At 36.0% G+C, this 26,436-nt stretch overlaps 2 protein-coding genes across 3 annotated transcripts; both read left to right on the top strand.

Annotated features, from left to right (window-relative positions):
- The first annotated feature begins 690 nt into the window (after window positions 1–690).
- LOC131157025 (nucleoside diphosphate kinase 3-like) lies at window positions 691–26,076 on the top strand. 2 transcript variants are annotated; one of them, XM_058110862.1, is made up of 15 exons: window positions 691–855; window positions 2,420–2,580; window positions 2,672–2,783; window positions 2,870–2,952; window positions 4,072–4,135; window positions 4,240–4,357; window positions 17,217–17,371; window positions 17,862–17,917; window positions 20,232–20,286; window positions 22,077–22,236; window positions 24,548–24,585; window positions 24,668–24,718; window positions 25,109–25,276; window positions 25,355–25,467; window positions 25,619–26,076. In XM_058110862.1, the coding sequence occupies exons 2-15, from the start codon at window positions 2,456–2,458 to the stop codon at window positions 25,740–25,742; spliced, it is 1,422 nt and encodes a 473-aa protein (XP_057966845.1). In that variant the 5' UTR covers window positions 691–855; window positions 2,420–2,455; the 3' UTR covers window positions 25,743–26,076. The 2 variants fall into 2 exon arrangements, with proteins under 2 accessions (XP_057966845.1, XP_057966844.1); XM_058110861.1 differs by lacking the exons at window positions 691–855; window positions 2,420–2,580; window positions 2,672–2,783; ... (3 more) ...; window positions 17,217–17,371; window positions 17,862–17,917 and having other exon boundaries at window positions 19,854–20,296; window positions 22,093–22,236.
- Window positions 13,235–15,297, top strand: LOC131157024 (uncharacterized). Its single transcript, XM_058110859.1, has 4 exons — window positions 13,235–13,487; window positions 13,590–13,726; window positions 13,845–13,920; window positions 14,039–15,297. Exons 1-4 carry the CDS (start codon window positions 13,355–13,357, stop codon window positions 15,139–15,141), a joined length of 1,449 nt encoding a protein of 482 aa, XP_057966842.1. The 5' UTR covers window positions 13,235–13,354; the 3' UTR covers window positions 15,142–15,297.
- Window positions 26,077–26,436: the final 360 nt, after the last annotated feature.

Below are 26,436 nucleotides of genomic sequence, written 5' to 3'. Positions count from 1 at the left end.
CACTTTTATACTTTATTTTGATATATAAAATTGGAATTTGATATTTAAAATTATGTAAATTTAAACAAAATAAAATATTAAAGTATATTAATTTTTTTTATAAATTCACACAAACTTAAATTAATTTCTAAAATTTATACTTCAAAATATTCACTTTTAACTCTCATCTCTAAAAATTTTAAAATATTTTTCTCAACCAAATATATAATTTATCAAAGTAATTTGTTCCTTATTGCAATAATTTTAGGCTAATTTGGATGAAATATTATTCATTTTGTCCGATCAATCTCACGAATTTATTCTATAAAAGCTCATAGGATTCACTTACATGACAATAGTATGCTACGATGGCAATGATACGAAATTTAACCACTTTAAATTTAATTTGGTAAGATTTTGTTTGCTTTATCCTATTTACTTTATAAATTTATACTTTCAATAATTAGAACTTAAATCATTCAAATACCGTACATTTATCCATATGATTTGATGTTACATTTAATTCATTGAAATTAGAAAGGCCACCATTATTTGGTACCTTCATCATTCTTTCGTCTGAAGGGTACCTAAATTAACAGCCATGAAATGACTTAATACCACTCGGCAAGTTGGCAAACTGCCAAAATCTGGAGGGCAAAGCGGTCCTAGCACATTAATTACTGAGGAGAACGGAAATACCGATTACCGACCGGTCTCATCAAGCTTTCCTATAGTCAAACGCTTTCCAGGAACTCCGTACCACCTCTTTCTCCGATCATCTCCTTTCGTTTCCCTGAAAATCTCAAATTTGTTGAGGATTTGTTCTTCAAATTCACAAGCCAGATATCTATTCGCACGCACTGTTTTTCAGTTCATGTAAGTTTCGTTTTTATTTTTTGTTAAAATCATAATCAGGCGGTGCTTCAGCTGTGATTTTGCTTTGATTTGTGAACTTTCAATACGGGCGTGAAATAATCTAGGTTCGCTTTGTCAATCTTTAGCGTACGGTTTTTTATGTTGAGATTCAAATCTTTTTACTCTTAGCTGTGTTTGTTGTGGACTTTAATCGTCGGGGAGCGAGAGATTGTTGTTCTCCTGGCTTGTTGTTACTTGTTAGTGTTTTGATTTGTTCATACACGGGGTTATTTTCGAGTATTTATCGTATTTGTCTTATTTTTTCCCCCGAAAGTTGATTTTTTTTCGAAAGCTTTGCGCTTTCTGAGTGGTTAGCTTTCCACGAAAAGAGTGAAGATTTAGGGGCCTTAAAAGGGTACTGGTATATTTGCTGAAAGAAAATTCCACTTTTTCAACCTTTTTATGTGCAAACTTTGCGTTTGGGAGCATGAATTTGGATTAAACTTCATACATCGTTTTAAAATTTGGCTTCATTCACAAAATTTCTAATTCTGTCTCGAATTCATATTTCAAACGCTACATGGATAAGATAGTATAGCAAGAAGAGCTTTGCGGCCTTCAGTAGGAATGAGTTTTTTTGAAGATGGTTCATTTGTCTCTTTGTTGTGTTGATAATGAAATAACTGAAAGGTCTCCTTTGCATCGTTGGCCCAAAGCTCCTTGGGAGGAAACCATTCTGATTGAAGATGGCTTTTGTGCAGCAGAATGGTGAAGCAAGAATTATGGTTCCTCTCTGAAGAAAACAATATTCTGATCATAACGCCCCTCCATTTTGGACAGCTATTTTGGCACTGATAGTTGTATACTTCCACATAATGCGATTTTAGTGGTTCCTTATTTCAAAACAAAAACTGCATTAACTCTATTGATTAGCCAGTGGAGAGCATTTTAACAAATCACTTGTCTTTATCTGGTACTAGTGGAGTAGCTGAGTTGTTTGGAGTTGCTAATTGCAACTTGCAGCTAGTTGAGAGCCTTCTAACATATCTAGAAGCATCTTCTCTTACCTTTTCCACTCAGTAATTTTATTTCTCTGCTTGCAGCTTAAACATGCATGCATAAAATAAGCCGCGCTTCTTACTTTTGTTTAATCATGTGTTCTCTGTTTCTTCTCCCACAGTGTTGATATTTTTGGATTTACTTACAGATGCATCCACTAGAGCATGAATCTTAGAGTCTTTACATGAGCAGTGCATCACAGTTATTATGCTTTTACCTTGTCTAATTTTCAGTCTAGTGTACAATTAAGTTCGCCATTCTAGTGTCTGCAATAAAGGATGAGTCTAATGCTTGCAAAATATCTGCTACACTGTTATTTTGAAGTGATTGTAAAATCTGAAGAGAGACAAGTCATTGCACCTTTGCGAAATAAAATATTACGTTTCAGAGTATTTGAATTGACAGCTTTTGGCAAAGTGATCTGAAGAATTAATTATTGTATGCTGAATTTGGAAATTATTCATCATATCAGAATTTGATTTTCTTTTTTCTTTTTTTCCCCTCATTTATTCAATTTTAATTGTAGGTTAGTTCCTTCTCCTAGAAGTGGAAGTTTAGCTTCATGGATGATAGTCTGGGGAAGATAGATATTTTCCCAGATCACTTTCAAGCATCGACATCTAGTGTAGACAGTCTTCAGAAGAAAGGGCACTCTGTTTCACATCCAACAATTGATAACTCATTGAGGTACATTTGTTTCAAAGAAATGAAAAAGAAGCATAAACTTGGATTTAATTTACATTATATAATAAACTTTTCTTATTCTGCTATAGCATAGGTCCCATAGCCGGTTGTGGGCTCAACAAAAATTAAGATCAGCTGCATCCATGTTGAGCTTGTTTAGTATACGAGGCCTGCGTTGGGGATCTGGCACTGATGGTCAGGAGAAGGTTAATTGAATGTTTATTGCTCGACTTCCCAAATGGTAGTTTGAAATTTTAAGCTCCTGAATACCATAATGAACTTCATCTTGCAGGTTGAGCTAACTGCTGTTGAGTTAGAATCCCTTCGATCAGAACTTGCTGATTTAGAAGACAGAGAAGCTCATTTGAAAGCTCAGTAAGGATGACCTGATGCTTGTCTCAGCATTGTGGCTTACTTTTCTCACTTTGACTCATTTACCACCGGCAAATAGCAGATACTAGGAATTCTGTTGAAAAATGTTTGGTTAGAATTGTTTAATGGTTCAATGGTGTACTTTTGTTTAGTAGCAATTCTCCAAGGCTTCCAAATGATGGAAAATGACTTCTTTTTTGCTTCATGGGAGTTTCCATAGCATAGTAATTTCACAATTTCAATGTTAAGCAACCACATCTGCAGTGCAAGCAATTTTTTTCCCCAATTTTGCTTCTAATGAAACAAACCTTATCTTTTTTCGACTTGGTCAGATAAGTTGAGCATGTGTAAATATTGATTTTTCTATTTATCACCAATTCACCATCATCATCATCATCATCATTTTCCTTATCTAGTATATTGTACATGTTTAGCTCTGGTTGTACATAAGTTGTGATATCTATACTCAAACCAACATAAAGATGAATTTAGGGCCAAATCCCTCTAATCAAACACCCTAGTTCACTGAATTGGTAAAAACTATAGGATGATTTATGACGGGTCAATTAATTGCAGACAAACAACTCAGTGTTTCTTATGCCCTAAAACTCTTTACAGATTGTCATGAGGTCCATAGATGAATAATACATAATGAGCCTGCAGTGATATTGCACATTTGCAGCTTGAGATAAACCCTACTTTTCTAGATTCATTATTTTTTCCAGCACTCATATGCCTTACATTTTCCTCACGAGGAAAGGTGATTCCAAAGTCCTTAACTGTGTAATTGAACTTAAAAGAAATAGGGCGGGGGATATTTTCCAATGTAGAAATATTCCCTTGTCATCACTACTATTGTTGTCGCTTATTCTTTTTCTTCAGAAGGTCCTTAGTTTCTACGATTACCTGATAAGATTTGTGTTCTCGTTTTTTATATCAAGAGTTTATGTTGGCACTGCATTTATGCATATTGAGAATTTGTAGTTCTTGTTGTATATTGAAAGCTTTTCTGATTGTCTTTTGTCTAAATATTTTCAAGAATAAGGAAACATGAACTTTATTGTTATTCCTTTTTTTTTTCTATTTTTCCAATTGGCACTGAACATTTTCTGTTTTTTACAGGCTAGAGCATCTTGATGAAATTTTGCGGTCTGCTCGTCTGTGTGGCTATTTATACATTCGTACTGTATTCACTATGTCGCCCTTGTCTGCATTTCTTGATTGCATGATTTTTTCCCCATGTCTGTGACTAATTTTTATGCTCTCTTACGTTCTCTTTTTGTCTCATAGAGATGGACAGCGCTACCAGGAGAACCTCCTCCTATTGATGATACTGAAGTTGATGACTGGCTTCCACGCTTCATTGTTCTTCAGGGGTCATGTATCTTTTTCTATCTGTCATCTACAGGTAATTGATTATTGAAATTTTGAGCTGTTGTTACCCATGATGCTTCAATATACCAAGGGGATTTCTAGTCAGCAGCATTATTGGATTTGGGTCAATATACTACAATTGCACTGACACGTGTCTTAGAAACTTTTTACTATGGATGAAGGATATCTTTTGAGGACTATTATCTCTCTCTCTCTTCCTCTCCCTCTCATATGAAGATGCTTATAGCATTTTTCTTCATTTGATATGTATAAGATAGGTAAAGTTGTGAGACTTCTGGCAGATTAATTTGGATTTTCATTTAGACATGCCGCTGGTTCTTACAATTAATTGGCTCAAATGAATGTGCTTCAATATGCTTATTGGTTTTATGTCATTGTTAATTGTCTAGCTCGACTATGGTATTCTGAGTAGGTAGTTTAAATATGTTTGCTTCATTTTTAAATGTTTAAACCAATGTTCAAAACCTGAACCAGTTGTTAACTCAGATAGGTTGAGGTTGAGGTTGGACCGGTGATCAGATTAGGCTGTAGCTTTCCTAAACTATCAAGATTCTAAACCATTTAGGAGCAAGCTTTCACACACATGTGCACTCATAAAATTGAAGGCTGAGCCAACTTGGTAGCTTCCGGGTTTGCCCAAGTCACAACATGTCACTGGGGCTTGAGCTGGTTGACTCCGAATCACAAAATTTCTGAGGATGGTATGATTATCTGGACTGGCATTGTGAGTGGGTCCTAGCCAACCTCTTCAACCAGCCAGGCTAGGTTTCCAAACCATATTACTAAGCTAAAGTAGTGTAAACAAATCCTTTCATGTGGTTGTGTAACCTGATTAGAAACCTTATGGTAAAAATCTGCCACAACAGTATAAAATTTTCCTCTTCACCACTTTGTCCACTTGTGTTGGGGAAACTGTGGCCAAGAATCAAATGTCTATTCTCTTCTGACTTTATTTAAATTTTGTTACAAAATCTTTATGTACTATTTTTTAGGATTGACAGATCTGACAGGTTTTGGGTATGCAGATATAGCCTTATATGAGATATCAATATGGTGGTCTGCATCTCAGATAGTCAGATGCACAAACACAATGGTGCTGTCGAAAATTGAATAAGTTATGTATTGATCTGAACATTACATGTGAATATATCAATATATACAACAATCCTAGCATTCCTAAAAAGTAAATTAATAAATCAAATCCCATGATTTATGGGGCACCCTAACAGAATAGGAAATCCCATGATTTATGGGACACCCTAACAGGATAGGAAACTTAGCTGTATAGGCCTAATTCTAAGGATACAATCTATTATTAAATGAATATCCTAAAATAGCTGACTAATTATACATGGTTTTTCCACACTCCCCCTCAAGCTGGTGAATAGGTATTCTTCATTCCCAGCTTGGAAACAATAGTTTGGAAAACAGAGCTACTCAACCCTTTGGTAAGGACATCAGCAAGTTGACCATGTGTAGACACGTAAGGTGTACAAATCAATCCACTCTCCAACTTTTCTTTGATTAAGTGTCTGTCAACTTTAGTGTGCTTCATTCGGTCATGTTGTACTGGGTTATGAGCTATGTTGATTGTAGATTTATTGTCACAATAAAGTCTCATAGGGCCATCCCACTTAATCTTCAAATCTTCAAGGATGATCTTTAGCCAAAGTTGTTCACACACACCTTGAGCCATTGCCCAAAATTCAGCCTCTGCACTTGACTGAGCTACCATAGTTTGTTTTTTACTTCTCCATGTCACAAGATTCCCACCGAGAAAGGTGCAACATCCTGAGGTTGATTTTCTATCAACAATTGATCCAGCATAATCAGTATCAGTGTATGCCTCAAGTACCAATCCTCCATTTCTTCTAAACATGATACCTTTCCCTAGTGTTCCCTTGAGATACTGTTGCACTCTATGGGCTACTTGTAAATGAACTTCCTTTGGGCTATGCATAAATTGACTAATCACACTCACTGCATATGCTATATCTGGTCATGTGTGAGACAAATAAATGAGTCTTCCTACTAGGCGTTGATACATTTCTCCGTCTACTGCGACATCCTCCTCAGCTTTTCCAAGTTTAAGATTAGAATCCATCGGAGTACTTGCTGGTTTGCATGCTGTCTTGCCAGTTTCCTTGAGAAGATCTGTGACATACTTCTGTTGAGAGATAAAAATTCCCTGCCTAGAGTGAGCAACCTCAATCCCAAGAAAATACTTTAGTCTCCCTAACGCTTTAATCTCAAACTCTTTAGCCAAATATTGACTCAAGACCTGTTTCTCCTTAGCATCATCTCCTGTCACTATTAATGTCATCAACATACACTAGAAGGACTGTAACTCCCCTCGAAGGAGAGTGTTTAATGAACAATGTGTGATCCCCTTGACTTTGTTTGTATCCCATAGCCAACATAACTCTTGCAAATCTCCCAAACCATGCTCGTGGTGATTGCTTAAGGCCATACAGTGCCTTTTTCAATTTACACACAGTGTGAGCAGCCAAATTCTTCCCATATCCCGGTGGAACCTGCATATAAATCTCTTCCTCTAGTTCCCTATGTAAGAAAGCATTCTTGACATCAAATTGTTGCAACTCCCAACCATAATTAGCTGCTAGTGATAATAATACTCTAACCGTGTTCATCTTTGCAACAGGAGCAAAGGTCTCTAAATAATCAATCCCATAGGTTTGAGTATACCCCTTGGCTACCAACCGCGCCTTGTATCTCTCAATCGACCCATTTGCCCTATACTTCACCGTATATACCCACTTGTTTCTTTCCTGTTGGTAACTTCACCAACTCCCAAGTCTTGTTCTTTTCCAACGCCTCCATCTCCACATTCATAGCTTGTCTCCATTTTCCATTGGACAAAGCCTCAGATATTGTGGTAGGAATGGTGATGGTATTTAGGCTTACAAGAAAGGCTCTATGGGATGGTGAAAAATTCTTAAACGACAAAAAATGTGCAAGAGGGTACAATAGTTGCTTTGTGCATTTTCGAGTTTCTTTCCTAATGGCAATTGGAAGGTCCTGGTCATCATTATCAACACGAGATTCAGTTTCATCTTGCAATGGATGGTTAACAATTGTTACCTCATTCAAACGATTTGAGTTGGACTCTTGGACCTGCATTGGTTCAAGAACAACCATCTTCCTTCTTGTGAATACCTTGCCAAATATGGTATTTCTAGGAGCAGAATCGGTCTTTTCTTTGGGTTCATTTGGTGTTTCAGGCACATGTTCAGAAGAACTCTCAGGTACATGGTTGGAACAAGATGAATAAGGAGGTACATGTATAGGGTTTGAGGTTTTATACATAGGAATTGATGGCAAATTAAGCAAAAAATCTTCCTTATCTTTCCTAGTTGAATTCTCCCCCTAAAGATAAGGATTAGTGAAATAAGACTCTTGTTCATTGAATGTAACATCCACCGAGACATAGAATTTCTTTGACGGAGGGTGGTAACACTTATATCCTTTTTGAGTCGAAGAATAGCCCACAAAGACGCATTTTAGAGCCCTCGGATCTAATTTCCCCCTATTGTGGCTATGAACATGGACAAATGACACACACCCAAAAATCCTAGGAACAAGGTTGTTTGTAGTGGTTAGGTCTGGGTAGAATGTGGAAAGTATGTCGATAAGACTCTTGAAACCCAAGACTCTTGAAGGCAAACGATTTATCAGATGAGTAGTTGTCAGAACTGCTTCCTCCCAAAAACCCTTAGACACATTTTTTTGAAATAACAAAGGTCTGGTTTTTTCAAGGAGATGGCCATTTTTCCTCTCTGCTACCCCGTTTTGCTATGGGGTATTGACACAAGATGACTTGTGTACTATTTCTTCTGGCTGAAAATATGGGGTATGAATTTGATTGAAATTGTCCCTGGCATTATCTGACCTAAACCTTTTGATATTGACCCCAAATTGGTTTTTGATCATGGAATAGAAATTTAGGAACACAATACTAACATCAAACTTATGTTTAAGAAGGAAAATCCAAGTAACACGAGTGCAATCATCAATGAAAGAAACAAACCATCTTGCCTCAGAAACATTAGAAACAATAGATGGACTTCAAATATCACTATGAATAAGATAGAAAGGAATTGAGCTTCTTTTGTAACTAATTGGAAAAGGTACACGCTTGTGTTTAGTAAGTTCACATACCTCACGCTGAAAGTTTTCAACATCTAAATCCTTAAACAAGGAAACATAACTTTAATAACCCAAAATGATGGATATCCAAGTTGGCAATGATGAAGTAAAATTTTTTCTTTATTAGATAAGACAAACTTGGACATAAAGGAAGAAGATAATCCGTCCCTGGTCATGTGCAACTGACTTGGTGTTTCAAGATAGTAGAGGCTATTCCTTTCCCTAGCACGTCCAATCATCTTCCCCGAATCCTTGTCCTGAAATATACAATTACTACTGTCAAAAATCACATTACAACATAAATCTTGAGTGAGTTTATGAATAGAGACCAGATTTGTGGACAATTTAGGAACATGAAGGACATTTTTCAAAGTTACTGATGGTCTTATTTTCACATCCCCAAAACCAGCTACAGTGGTCAAGGATCCATCTACTGTGGCTATTTTCCTACTGCTTGGGCATGGAGTATAGGTTGAAAAAATATTGGATAAAGGTTGGTCATATGATCGGTTGCTCCTGAGTCCATGACCCAGGAGCTGGTAAAGGTTTTATCTGAGACATTTAATCCAATAGAAGATGGAAGCTCACTTGAATATGCCAAAGAACAAGTACTTGGAGATCCTTCAGGTCTTCCAAGACTGTTTGATAAGTGATCTCAGCCTCTTAATCTCTTCTTGGTTGAAACTGCTCAGCTCCTGCGATGTCAATTCACCTTGTGGTCCTTCAGCAATGTGGACTTGTCCATTGTTCCGTGGTTGTCCTCATGGTTTTAAATAACGGCCGTTACGTAACGTAACGGCCGATACGTAACGTAAATCAAGGACTCCGAAACCGATCCGGGCCGATAATGCGGTTCGGAAAAAATTCACAGCCGTAACGGTCCGTAACAGCCGTTACCCCTACGTTACACTCCGTAACAGTCCGTTACGGACCGTTACATACCGACAACTTGCAGAATCTGCTTTCTGCTGCGCAGCGTTCCTTTCCCCCTTTCCCGAGTCCCAAGCACCCATCTACCATTCAATCTACCTAAATCTAACATTCAAAAACAAAAATACTTACTTGCAGTTTTGTTGGCCGAGCCGCTGAAGCTATAAGATGGCTTCACGCCTTCACTCCTTTGAAGCCTGAGTTACTCATCTTCGCAGCCTTCGTTTCCTGAATCCTGAACCTAACAAAGTTCTTCGAAGCTTGAGAGTGGCCGAACGAAGGCAGCTTCATCCGCCACCGCCAGTCGTCGCACTCGCCGCCACCAGCCAGCCCTCTACCAGTCGTCGGCGTCGTCGCACTCGCAGCCACCAGCCAGCCCTCCGCCAGTCGTCGCACGAAGCTTCGAGGCTTCGAGGCTCCTCCATCCTCCGAGTCGCCTCCCCTCTCTCGGTCTCACTCAGAGTCTCAGACTCTCTGCCCTCTGCTCATCTCGCGTATGAGATAAGCTTTATTTCAATAACACTCAACACCCACAACCACATTTTAAATATTTTATTATGTTTTTTTTTTAATTATAATTTATTGTAAGTAATGTTTGTTAAATTAAATTAAAAAAAAAAAGAGTAATTTAATAGAGTAAAAAGCTTTAAAATTTCAGATTCATTTAATATGCAAGCATGTCATATTCTGTTTTGATTAACATACTTTTATTCATTCTTTACGTATTCTTTCTTTCCTTTTGGTTTCATTGCATATAAAATATATATTATTTTAAAATAAATGACTATGACATGGCATTCCAAAAATATGGAGTGGACAATTTCTCATGTTCTATTTCTATGCAATTTTATATTTGTGAGTAAAACAACATTTTGCATAATTATTTCCCCTAACAGCATTTTTTTTGTTGTAAATTATTATATTCATATACAATATCAATTTCATTTATATGGTATCGCATTAACATTTTTTGAAAGCTGACACCATTAGAAATAGACTAATAGTATTATGGTTACAGACTTCCAAGATACAACATTAGTACAAAAAATACTCTTTTCTAGTCTTATGCCTTGCCTATAGATGCAGCTCTTGTTTTTTTTTTCTTTTCAAAGATCAGAAATCTCCCACATCTTAAACTTTTTATTATGTTTTTTTTTTAATTATAATTTGTTGTAAATTGTGTTTGTTAAATTGAATTAAAAAAAGAGTAATTTAATAGAGTAAAAAATCAAAAAATAGTAATAATTATGTAAAATAAAATTTTCTTAATTTATAAATATTTTAATTGTCTTATATTTTTTGAAAGGTAATTAGGAAAATTTAGTTTTATCACATATTTCCTATTTATAAATATTTTTTAAGTTTTAAAATATCATTTTGACGTTAAATTTAAAATTAGGTAAAATAAATCGTTACATGATCTATTTTTTGTTTTTCAGTTATCAAATAAAGTAAAAATTGATAACTTAATAAAAAACATTTTAACCTAATAGTTAATATATTAATAATTCAGATTTTTGCTAATTACTAGTTTACTACTGGAATTTGTAGAAAAATTTTATTTTAATCCATAAATTGAGAAAATGCTTAAAAAATTAAATAGAAAATTTATACTGTATGGATCTCTATTAGTGATGCTGTGATGTATATAAAAGTAGAGCAAGTTTTTTCCACCTTTAAAATTACAATGTTAATTTCTTATAGTTATAAATAAAAATAAAATCAAGTTAAAAAAATAATGAAAATACCTTTTTAAAGATAAAGGAATATACTTTTTTGTAATAAAATATCTAATATTTTAATCCATATACTGAGAAAATGTTTAAAAAATTAAATAGTCAATTTGTAATGTATGGATCTCTATTTGTGATGCTATGATGTATATGAAAGTAGAGCAAAAATCTTTTTCACCTGTTAATTTCTTATAGTTATAAATGAAAATAAAATCAAGCTATAAAAAATAATGAAAATATCTTTTTAAAGATAAAGGAATATATTTTCTTTGTAATAAAATATCTAATATTTTATAATTTTGTTTATTTATATATAAAAATAATAAACATTACTTATTATTTTTAATCAAATATTATACTTATTTTTACGTAATAAGTATTTAAAATTAGGACTATTTAGTACTTATTATTTAATATTTACTAAATTACTAATTATATTATTCCTGTCATTGTAGGAAGGTTGTAACTTTGTATTTTCTTTATATTTTGTGTAGAGATCATCAAATTAAGTCTATCAATATGTCACGTGATAGAGGAAATGAAAACTTACCTAGTGAAGATATTGGATGGCATTTTGGTACTGCGGTAGACGGTAATAGACATGTTATTATGTGTAAGTTATGTGGGAAGATAATCAAAGGGGGCATTACACGCTTGAAACAACACTTGGCACATAAAAAGGGTCAAGTAGCTGGATGCTCAAATGTGACCACACAAGTAAGAGAACAAATGATGAAACATCTACAACAGTATGCTGAGAAGAAAAGAGATAAACAAAAAAGGCAAGAAGAAGCAGAAGCCCAAATTAGAGGAGATTTTGAGAATTTCAGCGATGAAGAAGACTTGGAAGAAGAAAGTATGAGATTCGCTCGACAAGAAAGCATGCGATCACAACAACAATGGGAAGAGAGACAAAGATTTCGAGCAAGAACAACTGGAAGGGGTAATATTTATGAAGAGGGAGGTGGCTCTGGCAGTGGTGCTACCAGTGGTTTCAATAGAGCAGGAGCTCGATCTTATAGTGGTCGAGAAGCTGGAGGTAGTGGACGACAATGGATCAATCCTGATGCCCCTGAAGCTAGACTAAAGGCAATGGATCCTATTTTAGAAAGAAGCAAGAGTGCGAAACAACCAAAACTCAACACAAAGTTACTGAAAGGTTTAAGAAGTAAATTAGGAAAAGCGGTTGGAAAATTCCTAATTTATAATCGGATTCCAGCGAATGTAGCTGACTCTCCATTTATGCAGCCTATGCTTGATATTGCTGCAGAGGTTGGAAAGGGGGTGAAGGGTCCATCACCCTATGAGATATCTGAAATTTATTTGGAGCAAGAGTATCAAGAAATGAAAAATTATATAGCTTCTTTTGCTGGAATTTGGAAGGAAAGAGGTGTAACACTTATGTGTGATGGTTGGTCAGGACCAACTAGAAAACACATTATAAACTTTTTAGTTTATTGCGATAGAGGCACCGTGTTTCATAAATCAGTTGATGCCTCTGATGTGCCAAGCAGAACAGCTGAATATTATTTCAGGTAATTTTCTAATTTTAATTGTATATGCAAATAGTATTATGGACTTGCATGTTTTTAATTAAATAGTAGTAATTATTGAATTTATAATTTCATTTCAGATTAATGGATGAGGTGGTTGAAGAAATTGGAGAGGAGAATGTTGTCCAAGTAGTGACTGATAATGAAGCTGCAATGAAGGCAGGAGGAAAATTATTAATGCAGAAGAGGCCCAATCTCTATTGGACAGCATGTGCAGCTCATTGCATAGACCTTATTCTTGAAGATATTGGTAAGAAAAGTAACGTGAAGAAGGTCTTAGAAGATGCAAGAACAATAACCTCATTTATTTACAACCACACATGGACAGTGAATTTCATGAAGAAATTCACAAATAATAGAGAGTTACTTCGCCCTGCCATCACTCGATTTGCCACAAATTTCATTGCTTTGGAGACTATTGTCAGGCATAAACAAGCACTAAGGGAAATGTTTACATCTGATGCTTGGAAAAACTCAAGGTTTGGAATGGTAAAATCAGGCCCAGCATATGATTCGAAGAAAATTATCTTAGGCAAAGAGTTTTGGCAAAAGGCCTCTGATATAATTAAAGTGCAAGAACCCTTGGTGAAAGTTCTTAAATTGGTTGATGGTGATGAAAAACCAACCATGGGCTTCATATACGAGGCAATTGATAGGGCGAAGTTGGCCATTCAAAAAGATTGCCGGTTTTACAAAGACTATTGGAAAATTATTGACAACCGGTGGAGTTTTCAGTTGCACCAAGATTTGCACGCTGCTGGTAAGTGTAAATCAAATACAATTTCTTATTATTTTAACTTTTAAATTATGCATGGTTGCATTAGAAAACTATTGATTAATATGTTTCTAAATTTAATTGTAGGGTATTTTTTGAACCCACAATTTCTTTATGGTGCCCCACCCTCTCCTGAAGTTGCTAGAGAAGTCATGGATGGAGTTAAAAAAGTGATAACCAAGTTGGTACCCGATATAGATACTCAAATTCGGGCTATTAATCAAGTAAGTATTGGTTCCATTAAATTGAATAATGAATTGTTCTAGTATTTAATAATACTTTTAAGAATAATTATTAATATATCTAATTAATTAATTATATTTCACAATCATCCTTTTTTAGTTGTTGCTATATCGAGATAGGCAAGAGACTTTTGGAACCCCGTTGGCTCAAAGGGCAGTAAAACAAACAAATCCTGGTAAATATGGCTATATAGCTAAATAATAGAGAATTACTCTATTTTCTCTCTTTGTGTTCAAATTTGACTTTTGAAATACGCTATACTAACATAAAACTCTTTTTAATTATTCATGCAGCTGAATGGTGGATTCATTATGGCTTGTGTGCTCCTGAGCTCCAAAGAATAGCAATTAGAGTTCTTAGCCAGACCACATCAGCTTCGAACTGTGAGCGTAATTGGAGCACCTTTAGCCTCATCCATACGAAAACAAGAAATAGATTAAAGTACATGAGACTACAAAAACTTGTTTTCGTACATTACAACATGAGGTTAAAGTTAAGACGTACAATGAGAAGAAGCCAACGAGAAATTGAAGAGGGTTTCAATCCTATCAATTTGGATTACATTTTCGAAGAAGATGATCCTTTAAGTCAATGGTTAGAGGAGAGAGAGACACCACTACTCGACGGTCAGGACAATTCAAATTGGTTAAATGAAGAGGTTGGTGGTACTACAGAAGGAGGTGATCAACCACCAATAAACGCGCATGATGATTCAAGTTCAAGTCCTGAACGCACACAAAGTGATGACAATCTTGGTTTGAGCCCACCAAGTGATGATGATGGTAATAGTGGTGCTGGAGCTGGGGTTAGGGGGGGTGGCAGTGGTGGTGGTGGAGGCGGCGGTGTAGAATATAATTATGGATATGATACAGGGACATCATTTGGAAGGGATATATATCCTTCTGATCCTTATGGACTACATGACATACCTGAAAATTATGACTTGGGTATTCCTCCAGGGAACCAATCTTCACAACCCAGGAGAAGGAGTGCTCGTGGTGACCCTAGCGATTCTACTGAAGATTCATATGGTGTGGTTCGTAGTTTTGGCGACTTTGGTTTAGATGGTTCATCATCACAATCATATGGATCTCATCCAGCATATCCACATTATGCATCTCGTGACTCACATTTTTATCCCAGTGGATCAGGAATCTCAGGATCTAGTGAGTCTTCTTCTACACACTACCCAGAGCCAGCCCCTGCCCCAACTTATAGACATTATTCAGGAGAATTTTCATCACCAGTACATTTTCAAGAGCAACAACAAAATGACGCAAACTTGGGTTCATTTAACTATGTATTTCCACAAGGATGGGGAGATAATTTCCCATCCCAATCTCAAGATACAGATGCAAATTATGAAGACCCTCCACGTCATTCTTTTTGGTGGTGACATGAGTTATGTTATAAATTTGTAATATTGTATTCATGTATTTTCAACTATTTATTGATATTTGATATTAATCACTTTTTAAATTCATGTATATGTAATCACTGTAATGTGTATATTGAGTATTAAGTCTATTGAGTATTGATTCATTTTTAGTAACTTTATGACTTTAATTAATTGATTCTTACATTTCTACATCTTTTTACTCATTAAACTAATGTAAACTATAAAAAAATATGATTTTTTTTTTAAACAGCGCACTAAAATTAATATAAAAATCATAATGCCTATTAAAAAGCATTTGTAGAGTGAATGAAAGCCTGCAAAATTCATTAAAAATCATGTATTAATGGATTTCATGCTTATTTTTTAAATTTGGCATGGTTGTGCATGTGTGAAAAAAATTCACGACCGTTACGCCCGCTTCCCGTTACGTAACACCCGCGTCTCCCGCGACCCGCGACACCCGCGACCGTTTCGCGACGTTACCCGCGACCGCGATTTCGAACCATGGTTGTCCTCCTTTTTGGCCCCATTCTCGGCTTGGAGGCTTTCCATGAAGTTTCCAGCATTTTTCATGGGTGTGATGAGACTTCTTGCAGTAAGTGCACCATAATCCACCACGATTTTGGGTTTTTGGCTGGCCACCTTTTTCTCCTTCAAGTGTTGCTCCTCTCTCCATGTTTGTGGCTGATTTATTGTTACCACTAGCCACCATAGCCGAACTATCAGTGATTTGTGGTTCAAGCATCAACCCTCTTCTACTTTCTTCTCTTCAAATTATAGCCACTACTTCATTAAAGCTTTTGGAACCTACGGCTTCCCAAGAATCTGTATCCTCACTTGATCAAATTTTGGATTAAGTCCAACCAGAAAATCATACACCCTATCTTGTTCTATAAAGGCCTTTATAACCACTGCATCATCGGAGCATTTTGTTTTTATCACCCGGTAGTGATCCAATTCCTGCGACAAGTATTTCAGTTGATTTGCATATTCAGTGACTGTTTTATTCCCTTGTTTTGCAGCCATAGTTTTTACCTTGACCTCGTACACTTGTGCTGCATCATTAGCTTTGGAATAGGTTTGCTGAATCGCATCCCAGATGTCCTTTGTAGTAGCCAAAAACATGCTTGTGTCACTTATTTCTGGAATCATGGAATTCCACAACCACGCCATGATCAAAGAGTCTTCTTCATCCCATGCTTCAAACTTAGGATCCCCTGCTTTAGGACCTGTACCCATGAGATGGCTAATCTTTCCCTTGCCTTTCAACACTGTGCGAATGAGTTGAGACCACTTAAGGTAGCTCTTTCCATCTAACTTGTAGGAGGCACGAATATTTTGCAATTCTCCTGCTTGTTGGGGTCGGATTACCTCTTTTGATTGGGCTGTAGTAGTAGTCTCCACGATTTCTAGCATCTTGAAGGCTTGAGCAATCAGCTAATCAATGATGATATCAGCCGGAAGCAGAAATGATGATGACAACTTGGCAAAAGTGAAACCCACAGAAGAGAAAAATTGGCAATGAAGGCAAGCAGAAGTTTTAAAGGCTTTGATGAAACAAGCCCTGTTTGGCAGAAACAGAGGTGCACGAGTTCAAAAAATATAGTAGAACAGAGGTCTGCAAAGACGGGAAGAAACCAGCAATGAAGGCTGGAAATATCAGCGATGAAGGCTGAAAAAAATTGAAACCCCAAGGAGCCTAATTTGGCTCTGATACCATGTCAAAAATTGAAGAGTTATGTATTGATCTGAACATTACATGTGAATATATACAACAATCCTAGCATTCCTAAAAAGTAAATTAATAAATCAAATCCCATGATTTATGGGACACCCTAACAGAATAGGAAACTTAGCTGTATAGGCCTAATTCTAAGGATACAATCTGTTATTAAATGAATATCCTAAAATAGCTAACTTATTATACACGGTTTTCCCATAGGTGCATATTCTCAATTCAACTCAACTAAGGCATATGCTGCAAATCAAATGCATATTAGTTATCATTTTGTGTAAAACGTTCTTTACGGACCGTTTAAAATTGTTTTCTGATTAGCCACAGATATTTGCAGATTTGAGTCCTCAGGACTCCACTCTACTTTCTGATGTAGTTGAAGTAGGTCCTTTGTCAAGCTTTGCTCGAGAACATGAAGAGACAAGATATGCCTTTTACATCTTAACTTGTCATGGGCTGCGGTATGAGTGCTCCAGTGTTTCTAAAGTGCAGGTAGATCACTAATTTCTAACTTACTGCACTGCATGGTGGATATTTATTATTATGATATTGTATTTATTGTTATTAATGCTTTACTCACCTAACAGATTCTTTAAATGGGTTTCTTACCACTGCTTGATATAGAATTTTGGCCTAAATAAAAATCTTTCTCATTAATTACTTAACATCAATATATGATATTATGGTCTAAATGTGTCCTTGCAGCAACAATAACAAAGTCTTAATCCCAATTATGCTGGGTGTTTGCTAGAGTCATTTATAAACCATAAAATAATAAACAATTTTGTGATAAGAGGCTGGAATTGCCATTTATTTGAATGGAAAACAAATTACAGATTGCAGATTATAAAATAAAATTGCCTTTTATCATTGTTGTAAATGCATTTCATTTCCCACCACGATCATGCCGTTTGTTTTGTATTGGTCTTTTATTTTCCAATTAAAGTTGTGGTGGATGTAACCTCCCTCTCCCTCATCTCAGGTGGATTCTTGGTTAACAGCCTTACAGATTGACTGCAAATTGGGTCCTGATACTGCGTCTCTTGATGATTCTAGTGGGGTGTAACGGCATTTATACATTTGTAACTATTAAGTTGTAAATATTTCTAGCACTCTTAGCAATTATCAGCGAGTGAAAGTTGAATGATTTCACAAAATTTTTTCATTATATTATCTGTACAGAAAGACACAATCTAATGGAATAATAAACAAATGTGTTTCTCTTATATCTATCAGAACTAAATATATATGAGTTTAAGACTGGTTCGAAGTTGTGCTCTCTTTCAACCGCTGAGGATTGTTTAGGAATTCATGCAGTTCGATGGTTGTGCTCCTGCAGGTTCTTTTCAAGGTTTGGGTGTTTTGTGCGACAACTCTTCAGAAATAACTTCTAGTTGTTCCTGAATTCTAATTTGTTTCCTTTTGACAAGTTTGCTTAGTGCATTGTTACTTTCTCTTTATTTGGGGGCAAATAAGTGGTTTGGGGATTCAAAGGGGGCATTTGTAGATGACTAGTACTTCTAAAAGTAAAGAGAGCTGCAATTTGGCAGTGAATAACATGTTTGATTTGTGAAATCTAATGAAATAAGAAAGGAATGGAGTAAAAGTTTTAATGAATTTGATTCCAATTCTCACAACTCCTCTCAATTGTTGCATATTAAGCATTCAATAAGTATATTTGTAGGTTTTTAACCTAGCTGAAAAGAAAAGACAAGAAAAGAAAATGCTGTTCTTTTGTGGTTGGAGTGCCACACTTTTCATGCTTTGGGTTGCTGATGTTTTGGAGATTTGGAGGGAGTACCAAACAAGCAATAAGGAATTAAGAGTTGCTCTTCATTCATCCAATGTTCTGCTGCATTTGGAAAAGCTATGGCATCTTCCATTTTCCCTACATGAGGTGTCTAATTGCTGCGCCTTGTCTGCCTCACCTCTCCCTAGTTCTAGTATCTTCCTCCCTTCGTCTTTTTCACCTCTTCTTTTATGTCCTGTTTCTGTTTGGAACTTGAAAAATGTTAAAGTAAGAAAAAGGAAAATAAGAAAGATCCTAATTTTAAAAGTGAAAGAGAAAATAAAAATAATATATCAAATCAATAAACAAAATTTTAATTTTACATATCCTTTACATTTTGTTTTTCTTAATTTTTAATCATATTATAGTAATTTTATTTTAAATTATATTTGATATAGAGAAAAAATATAGTAGAAAATGAATTTCTTTCCTATTTTCCTTTCCTTTCCTTTTTAGAACAAAATCCTCGATCCAAACTGACCATTATAAAATCGTGAATTCAAACATTTTAAGCTTAATTTTTTAGGAAAGACATGTGCATCTCCTTAAAATTTGAAAATTTCAATATTCTTTTTTAAGATTTCAAAAATCATACAAGCTCTCTCTTGAGGTTTATTAAAAGAACAATAAACTTTTTAATATTTGGCAAAAAGATAGACTTTGAGAAGTACAAGTGTTTAAAAAATCAAATGTCAAGGAAGTTCTGCCGAGTATTTGAAATCTCAATAGAAGTTTGTGAAAAGTTTGAAATTTTAGTAAAAATTCTTTTGTTTTTTTTTTTTTGTCAAATTTCAGAAAAAGTCGGGATCTTTTACCTTAATTTTTTTTTATAAATCAAATCAATAATCAATAGGTATTCATTACAAAAAACAGTTATAAGATATTGAAAGTGATGAATTGTTTTGTAGTCGAAAATTTACTAAATTACATTGAAAACCTATTAATCTATAATCTTTGTAATAAAAAATGAACCTAAAAAATGATCAAACACTTATTTTCCAAAGGTGAAGTAAAATGATTTGAACCAAAAAGAAGAGACAACCTTTTTGAGAAATCATTACCATATCATCAAATATCATCTTTTTGGATATTTTATTACCAAATTTTCCGTTGGCTTCTTGCACATTTCAAAACTCAAAAACCATAGGACCACTATAATAATCACACCAATTTTCTCCTTTCCCTGCCAAAAGGGCAAAACCCAAAAGCCCCCTTTTTCATTTCAGGGCCAGAACGACGCCGTTTAGTCCCCAGCGGATTCAATGTTAACGGTTGCCTTGCGGTTTTTGAGTGAACAGATAACACAATCACTCCTCTTCCTCACTCTTCGGCTAGGGTTTTGACTCTTACCTTCCACTCACATATATATATATATATATATATATATATATTCTCACACACAATCACGCACACGTTATCTCCCATTAGCAGCTGCTCGCAAATCTCATTTCATCTCTGTTCTTTGTTCGATTCCCACTCCTCACTCGCTTTTCCCCATCACTGCATTACTTCTTCAGTGTAAACAGCTTTATCTCCGTAGAAGATGAGCTCCCAGATTTGCAGATCCGCGGCTAGAGCCGTTCGGTCTCTGCTCACCGCTTCCAGGAGCTCTAACGCCGTCCTCGCCGGTAAATTTTCTAAGCTCGGTCAGCTTTTGTTGCGTACGCGAGCTGCTTTGCCGTTTGATTTTAGTTTTTTGTGGTTTTGATGCGATTTTTCGTTTTTCTATTGAATTGGCTTCCTGTTTTTCGTGGAGTGATCGATGCATTTCGTGGAAATTCGATTTTTTTTTTATGGGATATGTCTTTGCTGGATTGTCCAAAAGTCGATCGTGCAGTGGAAACTTTTTTATATTTTTGAGATATGAAATATTTTTTTTTCTCTCTCTGCCGTTGAGATAAGAAGAGCATTTGTTGTAGAAAAACTTCTTCCGTGGACTGTTGAGCTGTAATGGAAACAGATATTGTTGGGGATCTAGGAGCAACAATCAATTACACTCACACACACACACACGCACACACACACCTTCAACTCAATTACACTCACATTATATTTCACGCACACACATCTCCATTTATATAGATGGATGGGGATGAATATAAATGGAAGATGGTAATGAGGTTCAATGAGGTGATTCAATGAGATGAGCTGGGTTTCGTTCCAACACTACGACACATCAAAGTTGGCTCTCTACAGCTCATCAAGGCAGAAGCTGAAGTTGTGCTCAACTTCAGTTGGTCTTCATGCTTGAAGACATATTTGAGTACTCATTTATGGATATACTGATTGAGATGGTGTCTCCGTTTCCAAGTGGGAGATTGTTGAGCTATAGTGGAAACGGAGCCTTGATGAGCTGTAGAGAGCCAGCTTTGATGAGCTGTAGAATGCCAGCTTTGATGTGTTGTAGTGTCGGTGTTAATCTTAGCTCATCTCATTGAATCACATCATACCATCTTCCGTTTATATCCATCCCCATCCATCGAGATGTGTTTGCGTGAAATATAATGTGAGTGTAATTGAGTTGAAGGCGAGAGAGAGAGAGAGGTGTGAGAAAGAGTGAGTTGAGTGGAGTGCAGTTGCCTCCTCCTCTTGTATTTTCTCTCAATTTTTAGTGAAGATCGATGTGCTCCGTGGACGTAGGTCAGTTTGGGCCGAACCACGTTAAATCTTGGTGTTCATTTTGATTGTTTATTTTGCTTGTGTTGTGATTGTTGCTCCTAGATCCCCAACATGGACAAAGCCAACAAAATAAATAAAATAAAATAAACAGTTCTGTGTTTTATGCAATCCTGTTCTTCTGTTGGAACACAGACTCTTCAGTGTTTATTAATTTTTTTTCTTTTAATTATTTGGATGGGGTTTTGAAATTTATGAAGTATAATCTATTATCTTATTTTTCTCATAGTCCTTTTTTCTACATTTTATTTTCAACTGAAATTTTGCCCGAATTTGGCGGTTAGGTTTTTTGTATCATCATCTGTGTGATTACTGGGAACAAGCCTAGGGTCAGGGTTTGTTTCTAAAATATTTAATTGATGTTCTTCAAATGCTTTAGTGATAGCTATCTATCATTATATTCAGGGAAGCAATGGTTTTTTTTTTTTTTTTAGGGGGGGGGGGGGGGGGGAGGAGCATTGCTGAAAATGAAGTTTACATTTTGTTTTTAGATGACCATCATCGATGGTTTGATGGAACTTGGAAGCTGAAAAATTAAAAAGGGGCTTAATGAGAGAGAACAAACTGAGTAATTCAAAATATACAAAATAGCTTTTTCCATAGAAGCGTGGTATGTTTTAAGTACTTAGTAACAATATGTGTATATTTCATGCAATGTGCAGATTTCATATTCATTTGTAGATAATTTGTTAAAATTGAAGTGCAAGAAACTTCCGTTTTAAAGTTTCTTAGTTGTTGTTTATTGCAGAAGGGCGGGCAGTAACTACTGCGGCGGCTGCAGCAGTTGCACTCAGGGGAAGGGCTCCCTTTATAGCATCATTTTATGAGAGAGCTGAGTGCGGAAATGCATCAAGAGGATGGATTTCGGGAGCCCTTGCTCTCCCTGTGGCAGGTTTGGACTATAAAATGTCTTTTGTTGTCTCCTCATTTTTCCCATGTCCTGGATGTTATACATTTTCCACCAACTTGAGCATACAATAATGTCATTTTACATAACTGAGAAGATGGAGAAGCATTTTTAGTTTTATTACTTCATTAAGGCTTGAGAAAACTAAAAACATGTGTGCGCGCGCTTGTTTTTCTTATAGAAAAATCAGCATGATTTCCTTCCAAGATTTATTTTTATTCTGAAATATCAATTTCATTTGTAAGGTGAGGATATGTGTTTGTGCTTTTGAGTGCAGAGAATGCCAATAGGTCCAATATGTGTTCTGTAATCTTTATATGTAGGGTATAGGGTGGAGAGAAAAGGAAGAGGTGCCTTGCCCTTTGCTCCTGTTTTGGCAATGCAGCTTCTGTAAACTCTTCTGCAGTGAATATACAATGCTTAGTGTGGCTTTGTGAAGTTGCAGCATTAGCTGTTGTCACAGTTGTTGCACTTGATCTTCAGCTGTTTATATTTGTAGGCACTCCCATAGTAGTTAAAAGCGCGCCTCAGCGACTGAGGCGCGCCTAGGCGCAAGGCGCAGTGAAGCGAAGAGGCTTGCGCCTCAAACCAGGTGAGGCGAGGCGACTTGCAAGAGGTGACACTAGGCGAGATGAGGCGCACTGGTGCGACAGGCGCAGTGAGTCGCGCCTTGTGAATTTTTAGTTATTTAAAGTAGAGAAATAGCCACAGCCAGACCCGTAGCCCTCATTGGACTCGAACGAACATAGCCCCTAGCCCCTCTCGGCCCTTCGAAGCCCTTCGTGAGTTCGTTTTGCAGATTCGAACCAGCAGGAGCCTTCGCGATCCTTCAAACCAGCAACGTGAGCTCGTCTGTGAGCCTTCGAACCAGCCGGAAGCCTTCGCTACTTCGTCTTCGAGCTTCGAACCAGGATCGTGAGTTCATCTTCGACATTTTGAAGAAGCACGACCCTTCGCGACTTCGTTTCCAGCCAGCAGGAGCCCTCGCGAGTTCTTCTTCTTCTTCTTCCTGCTGCCTGCTGCCTGCTGCCTGCTGCCTGCTGCCTTCTGCTTCTCTTCTTCTTCTTCTTTTTCTTCTTCTTCCTGCTGCCTGCGTGCTGCTGACTGTTGCGTGCTGCCTGCTGCTTCTCTTTTTCTTCTTCTTTATATGTAAGCTTATAAATTAAATATTTTCTTTAATTAATCTAAGCTTATAAATTATAACTAATACATAATATTTATTTTTTTTACTGAAATTTACCTACTGTTTTTAAATTTGTAATATTTAGTTTAATTAATGTAAGTTTATAAATTATAACTAATACATAATATTTATTCTTTTTATTGAAATTTGGCTACTTTTTTTCCTCTTCTTTATATGTAATTACTAATTAAATATTTAGTTTAATTAATGCAAGTTTATAAATTATAACTAATACATAATATTTATTCTTTTTACTGAAATTTAGCTACTATTTTTTAATTTGTAATATTTAGTTTAATTAATGTGAGTTTATAAATTATAATTAATACATAATATTTATTTATTTTATTGAAATTTAGCTACTATTTTTTGATTTGTACTCTTTTCTTTTGATGATGAACTATGTTGAATTTTGATGCTTTTGGACTAAATTTTCAATTTTGTAATTGAATTTTTTGGCATTTTAAATTCTAATATTACTAGATATTCATATGTTCATATATCAATTACCCCAAATAGACATTTTACACCATTTTAATAATTGTGCGCCTCACCTTCATGAGGCGCGCACCTTCGCCTCGCGCCTCGGCTCACCTCGCGCCTCTAACTACTATGGGCACTCCACCCCGCCCCTGCCCCCGCCCCCCCTTGGGGGGGGGGGGGTAACATTTCATAAGGAAAAACACACAAAAAATTAAAAGCTCGTCTAGGAATCCGCAAGTGAAATATTTTTTGTCAAACTTTTGACCATAAAGTGGACTTTTGTGGAAACTGGAAAGGATCCACTGATGCTGTGGCTCAATGTTCTGCTGTAGGAATTTGATTCAATTTGTGAGTTGCCTTTAATTTGTTCTATCCCAATTTAATGACAAACCCATTTTATTAGTAGCTCAGGTGAAGTTCAATTATATCTCTATTTCTTCTTAAAAATTATGCTGTTGTTGAACATAAGGATATTACTTTTCATGGTAGTCACAGCTCAGTGGAATTACGTTCATGTACATATATGTACGCCCAAGAAGCTTGATGGAACCATTTAGTTGAATGTTGTTTTGACATGGAGAGTTTGTTCAATCTATAAATTTTCAGTTGCCTTTTGTTTTTCCTTTTCAGTTTACATGCTTCAGGAGCAGGAGGCACATGCTGCCGAGGTACTTCACTATCAACATAGTTCTTTACGTTTGGTTTCATTCTGACAAGTGACAATTATGTATTCCATTCTACTTTATTCAGATGGAGCGCACTTTTATTGCTATTAAGCCTGATGGAGTTCAGAGAGGGCTGGTAAGATTAATGCCACTTTCTCCTAATTCATTAGAGCAATTCTTATCGCTAATATCTTGTCTGGTATTGGATTAGTGTGATCAAGTTGAGCTATTTAGTTTTTTTTTTTTCCTGCTTACTCTGTCAGAGTTGTCTACCATCTGGTTTGACTTTATTTTTTATTTTTGTTCAAAAAAAAATTGAGAACAAAGTTTCAGCATTTTGCTGGTGCTGTTGTACAGTTTGTAATATTTTCACCACTTTTGCATGGAGCAAAATTATGATGCTGGTTTTCAACATCCACGCATGTGTTTTCACTATTATTTATATTATTCTGCATGAGGGTGATGGGTTTGTTTGGAGAGGTTGTCGACTGGCATATTTGATCTGTGCGCGTTTACTGTATTTCAGATTGCAGAAATTGTATCACGTTTTGAGCGGAAAGGGTTTAAGCTAGTGGGCATTAAAGTAGTGGTTCCCTCAAAGGACTTTGCGCAGAAGCATTATCATGACCTCAAAGATAGGCCTTTCTTTAGTGGTCTGTGCGACTTCCTTAGCTCCGGCCCTGTTGTTGCAATGGTTAGAAAAACTGGGATTCTCTCTTGTTTGATCATACAATTCATGAGCTAGCTGAATGCCTTTCTTTTTTAATTGCAGGTTTGGGAGGGCGAGGGAGTTATAAAGTATGGTAGAAAACTTATTGGGGCAACAGATCCACAGAAATCAGAGCCTGGAACCATTAGAGGCGATCTAGCTGTTGTCGTTGGGAGGTATTTGTCTGAACTGAAACATTTTCACTTTCTTATTACAAAAATATTCTCGCGTTCCTTGTATGCACACTTCAAGTCATTGAGTCTGCTATCGGTGTACTGCATTTTTCTTGAGATAAATGGCATGATGATGTTTGATTTTCCCCTGTAGAAACATTATTCATGGGAGCGATGGCCCTGAAACTGCCAAGGATGAAATCAAGTTATGGTTCAAACCAGAAGAGTTGGTTAGCTACATCAGCAATGCTGAGAAGTGGATCTATGGAGTCAACTGAAGAAGATTTTGCCCTTTTTTCCCTCTCTTTCAGCAGTTAAATCTCACGAAACGAGTGGGGGGTAGAAGCACAATAATCAGAATAAAATTATTTTTGTTGAGGCGAGCGACGATGCAATTTCCCGTCAATCTTACTCGTAAAACTAATCTCCAAAAAAAAGCTTATTTTGCCTCCGTTAATCAATTTCAATTGAACCCTTCTTTGGAGAAAGGTATTTTGGCCTGCAAGCAGCAGTTGTTGCAAATGCCTCCCAACTCACTTGAATTTTACTTCCAAGTTTTGAGTTGGATTTGAAAAATTAAAATATGAAATATGAAATGATTTTTGGTAGCAACGTTTTTTCTATATCCATTCTTAGAGTTTCCAAAAAAAAAATGTGGAATATTATGTTGTGTGTATGCACCTTTTATTTATTTATTTATTTAGCAGGTACCAATTTTTATTTATTTACTAGGTGGCTGTTTTTGTGTTTGATATGTTGAGCACAAAATCTCATATATAATTAAAAATTTTAGGATATAATACTTTTAAATTTCATCATCCACATTCCTATTGTTCATAAATTATTTAATGGGAATTTTTTCTTAAAAATTCTGACCATATCTTTGGAAAGATGTTGGATTTGAATTTGCATTGGATTCGAATAACGTGAAATGTAAGATTGTATCAAAGTTTGTCTAAACCTTTTTAAATT

The sequence above is a fragment of the Malania oleifera genome, chromosome 6, assembly GCF_029873635.1.
Source record: "Malania oleifera isolate guangnan ecotype guangnan chromosome 6, ASM2987363v1, whole genome shotgun sequence".
NCBI lineage: Eukaryota > Viridiplantae > Streptophyta > Magnoliopsida > Santalales > Ximeniaceae > Malania > Malania oleifera.
Note: the sequence above shows the minus strand (reverse complement) of the source record. Positions and strands in the feature narration are given on the sequence as shown.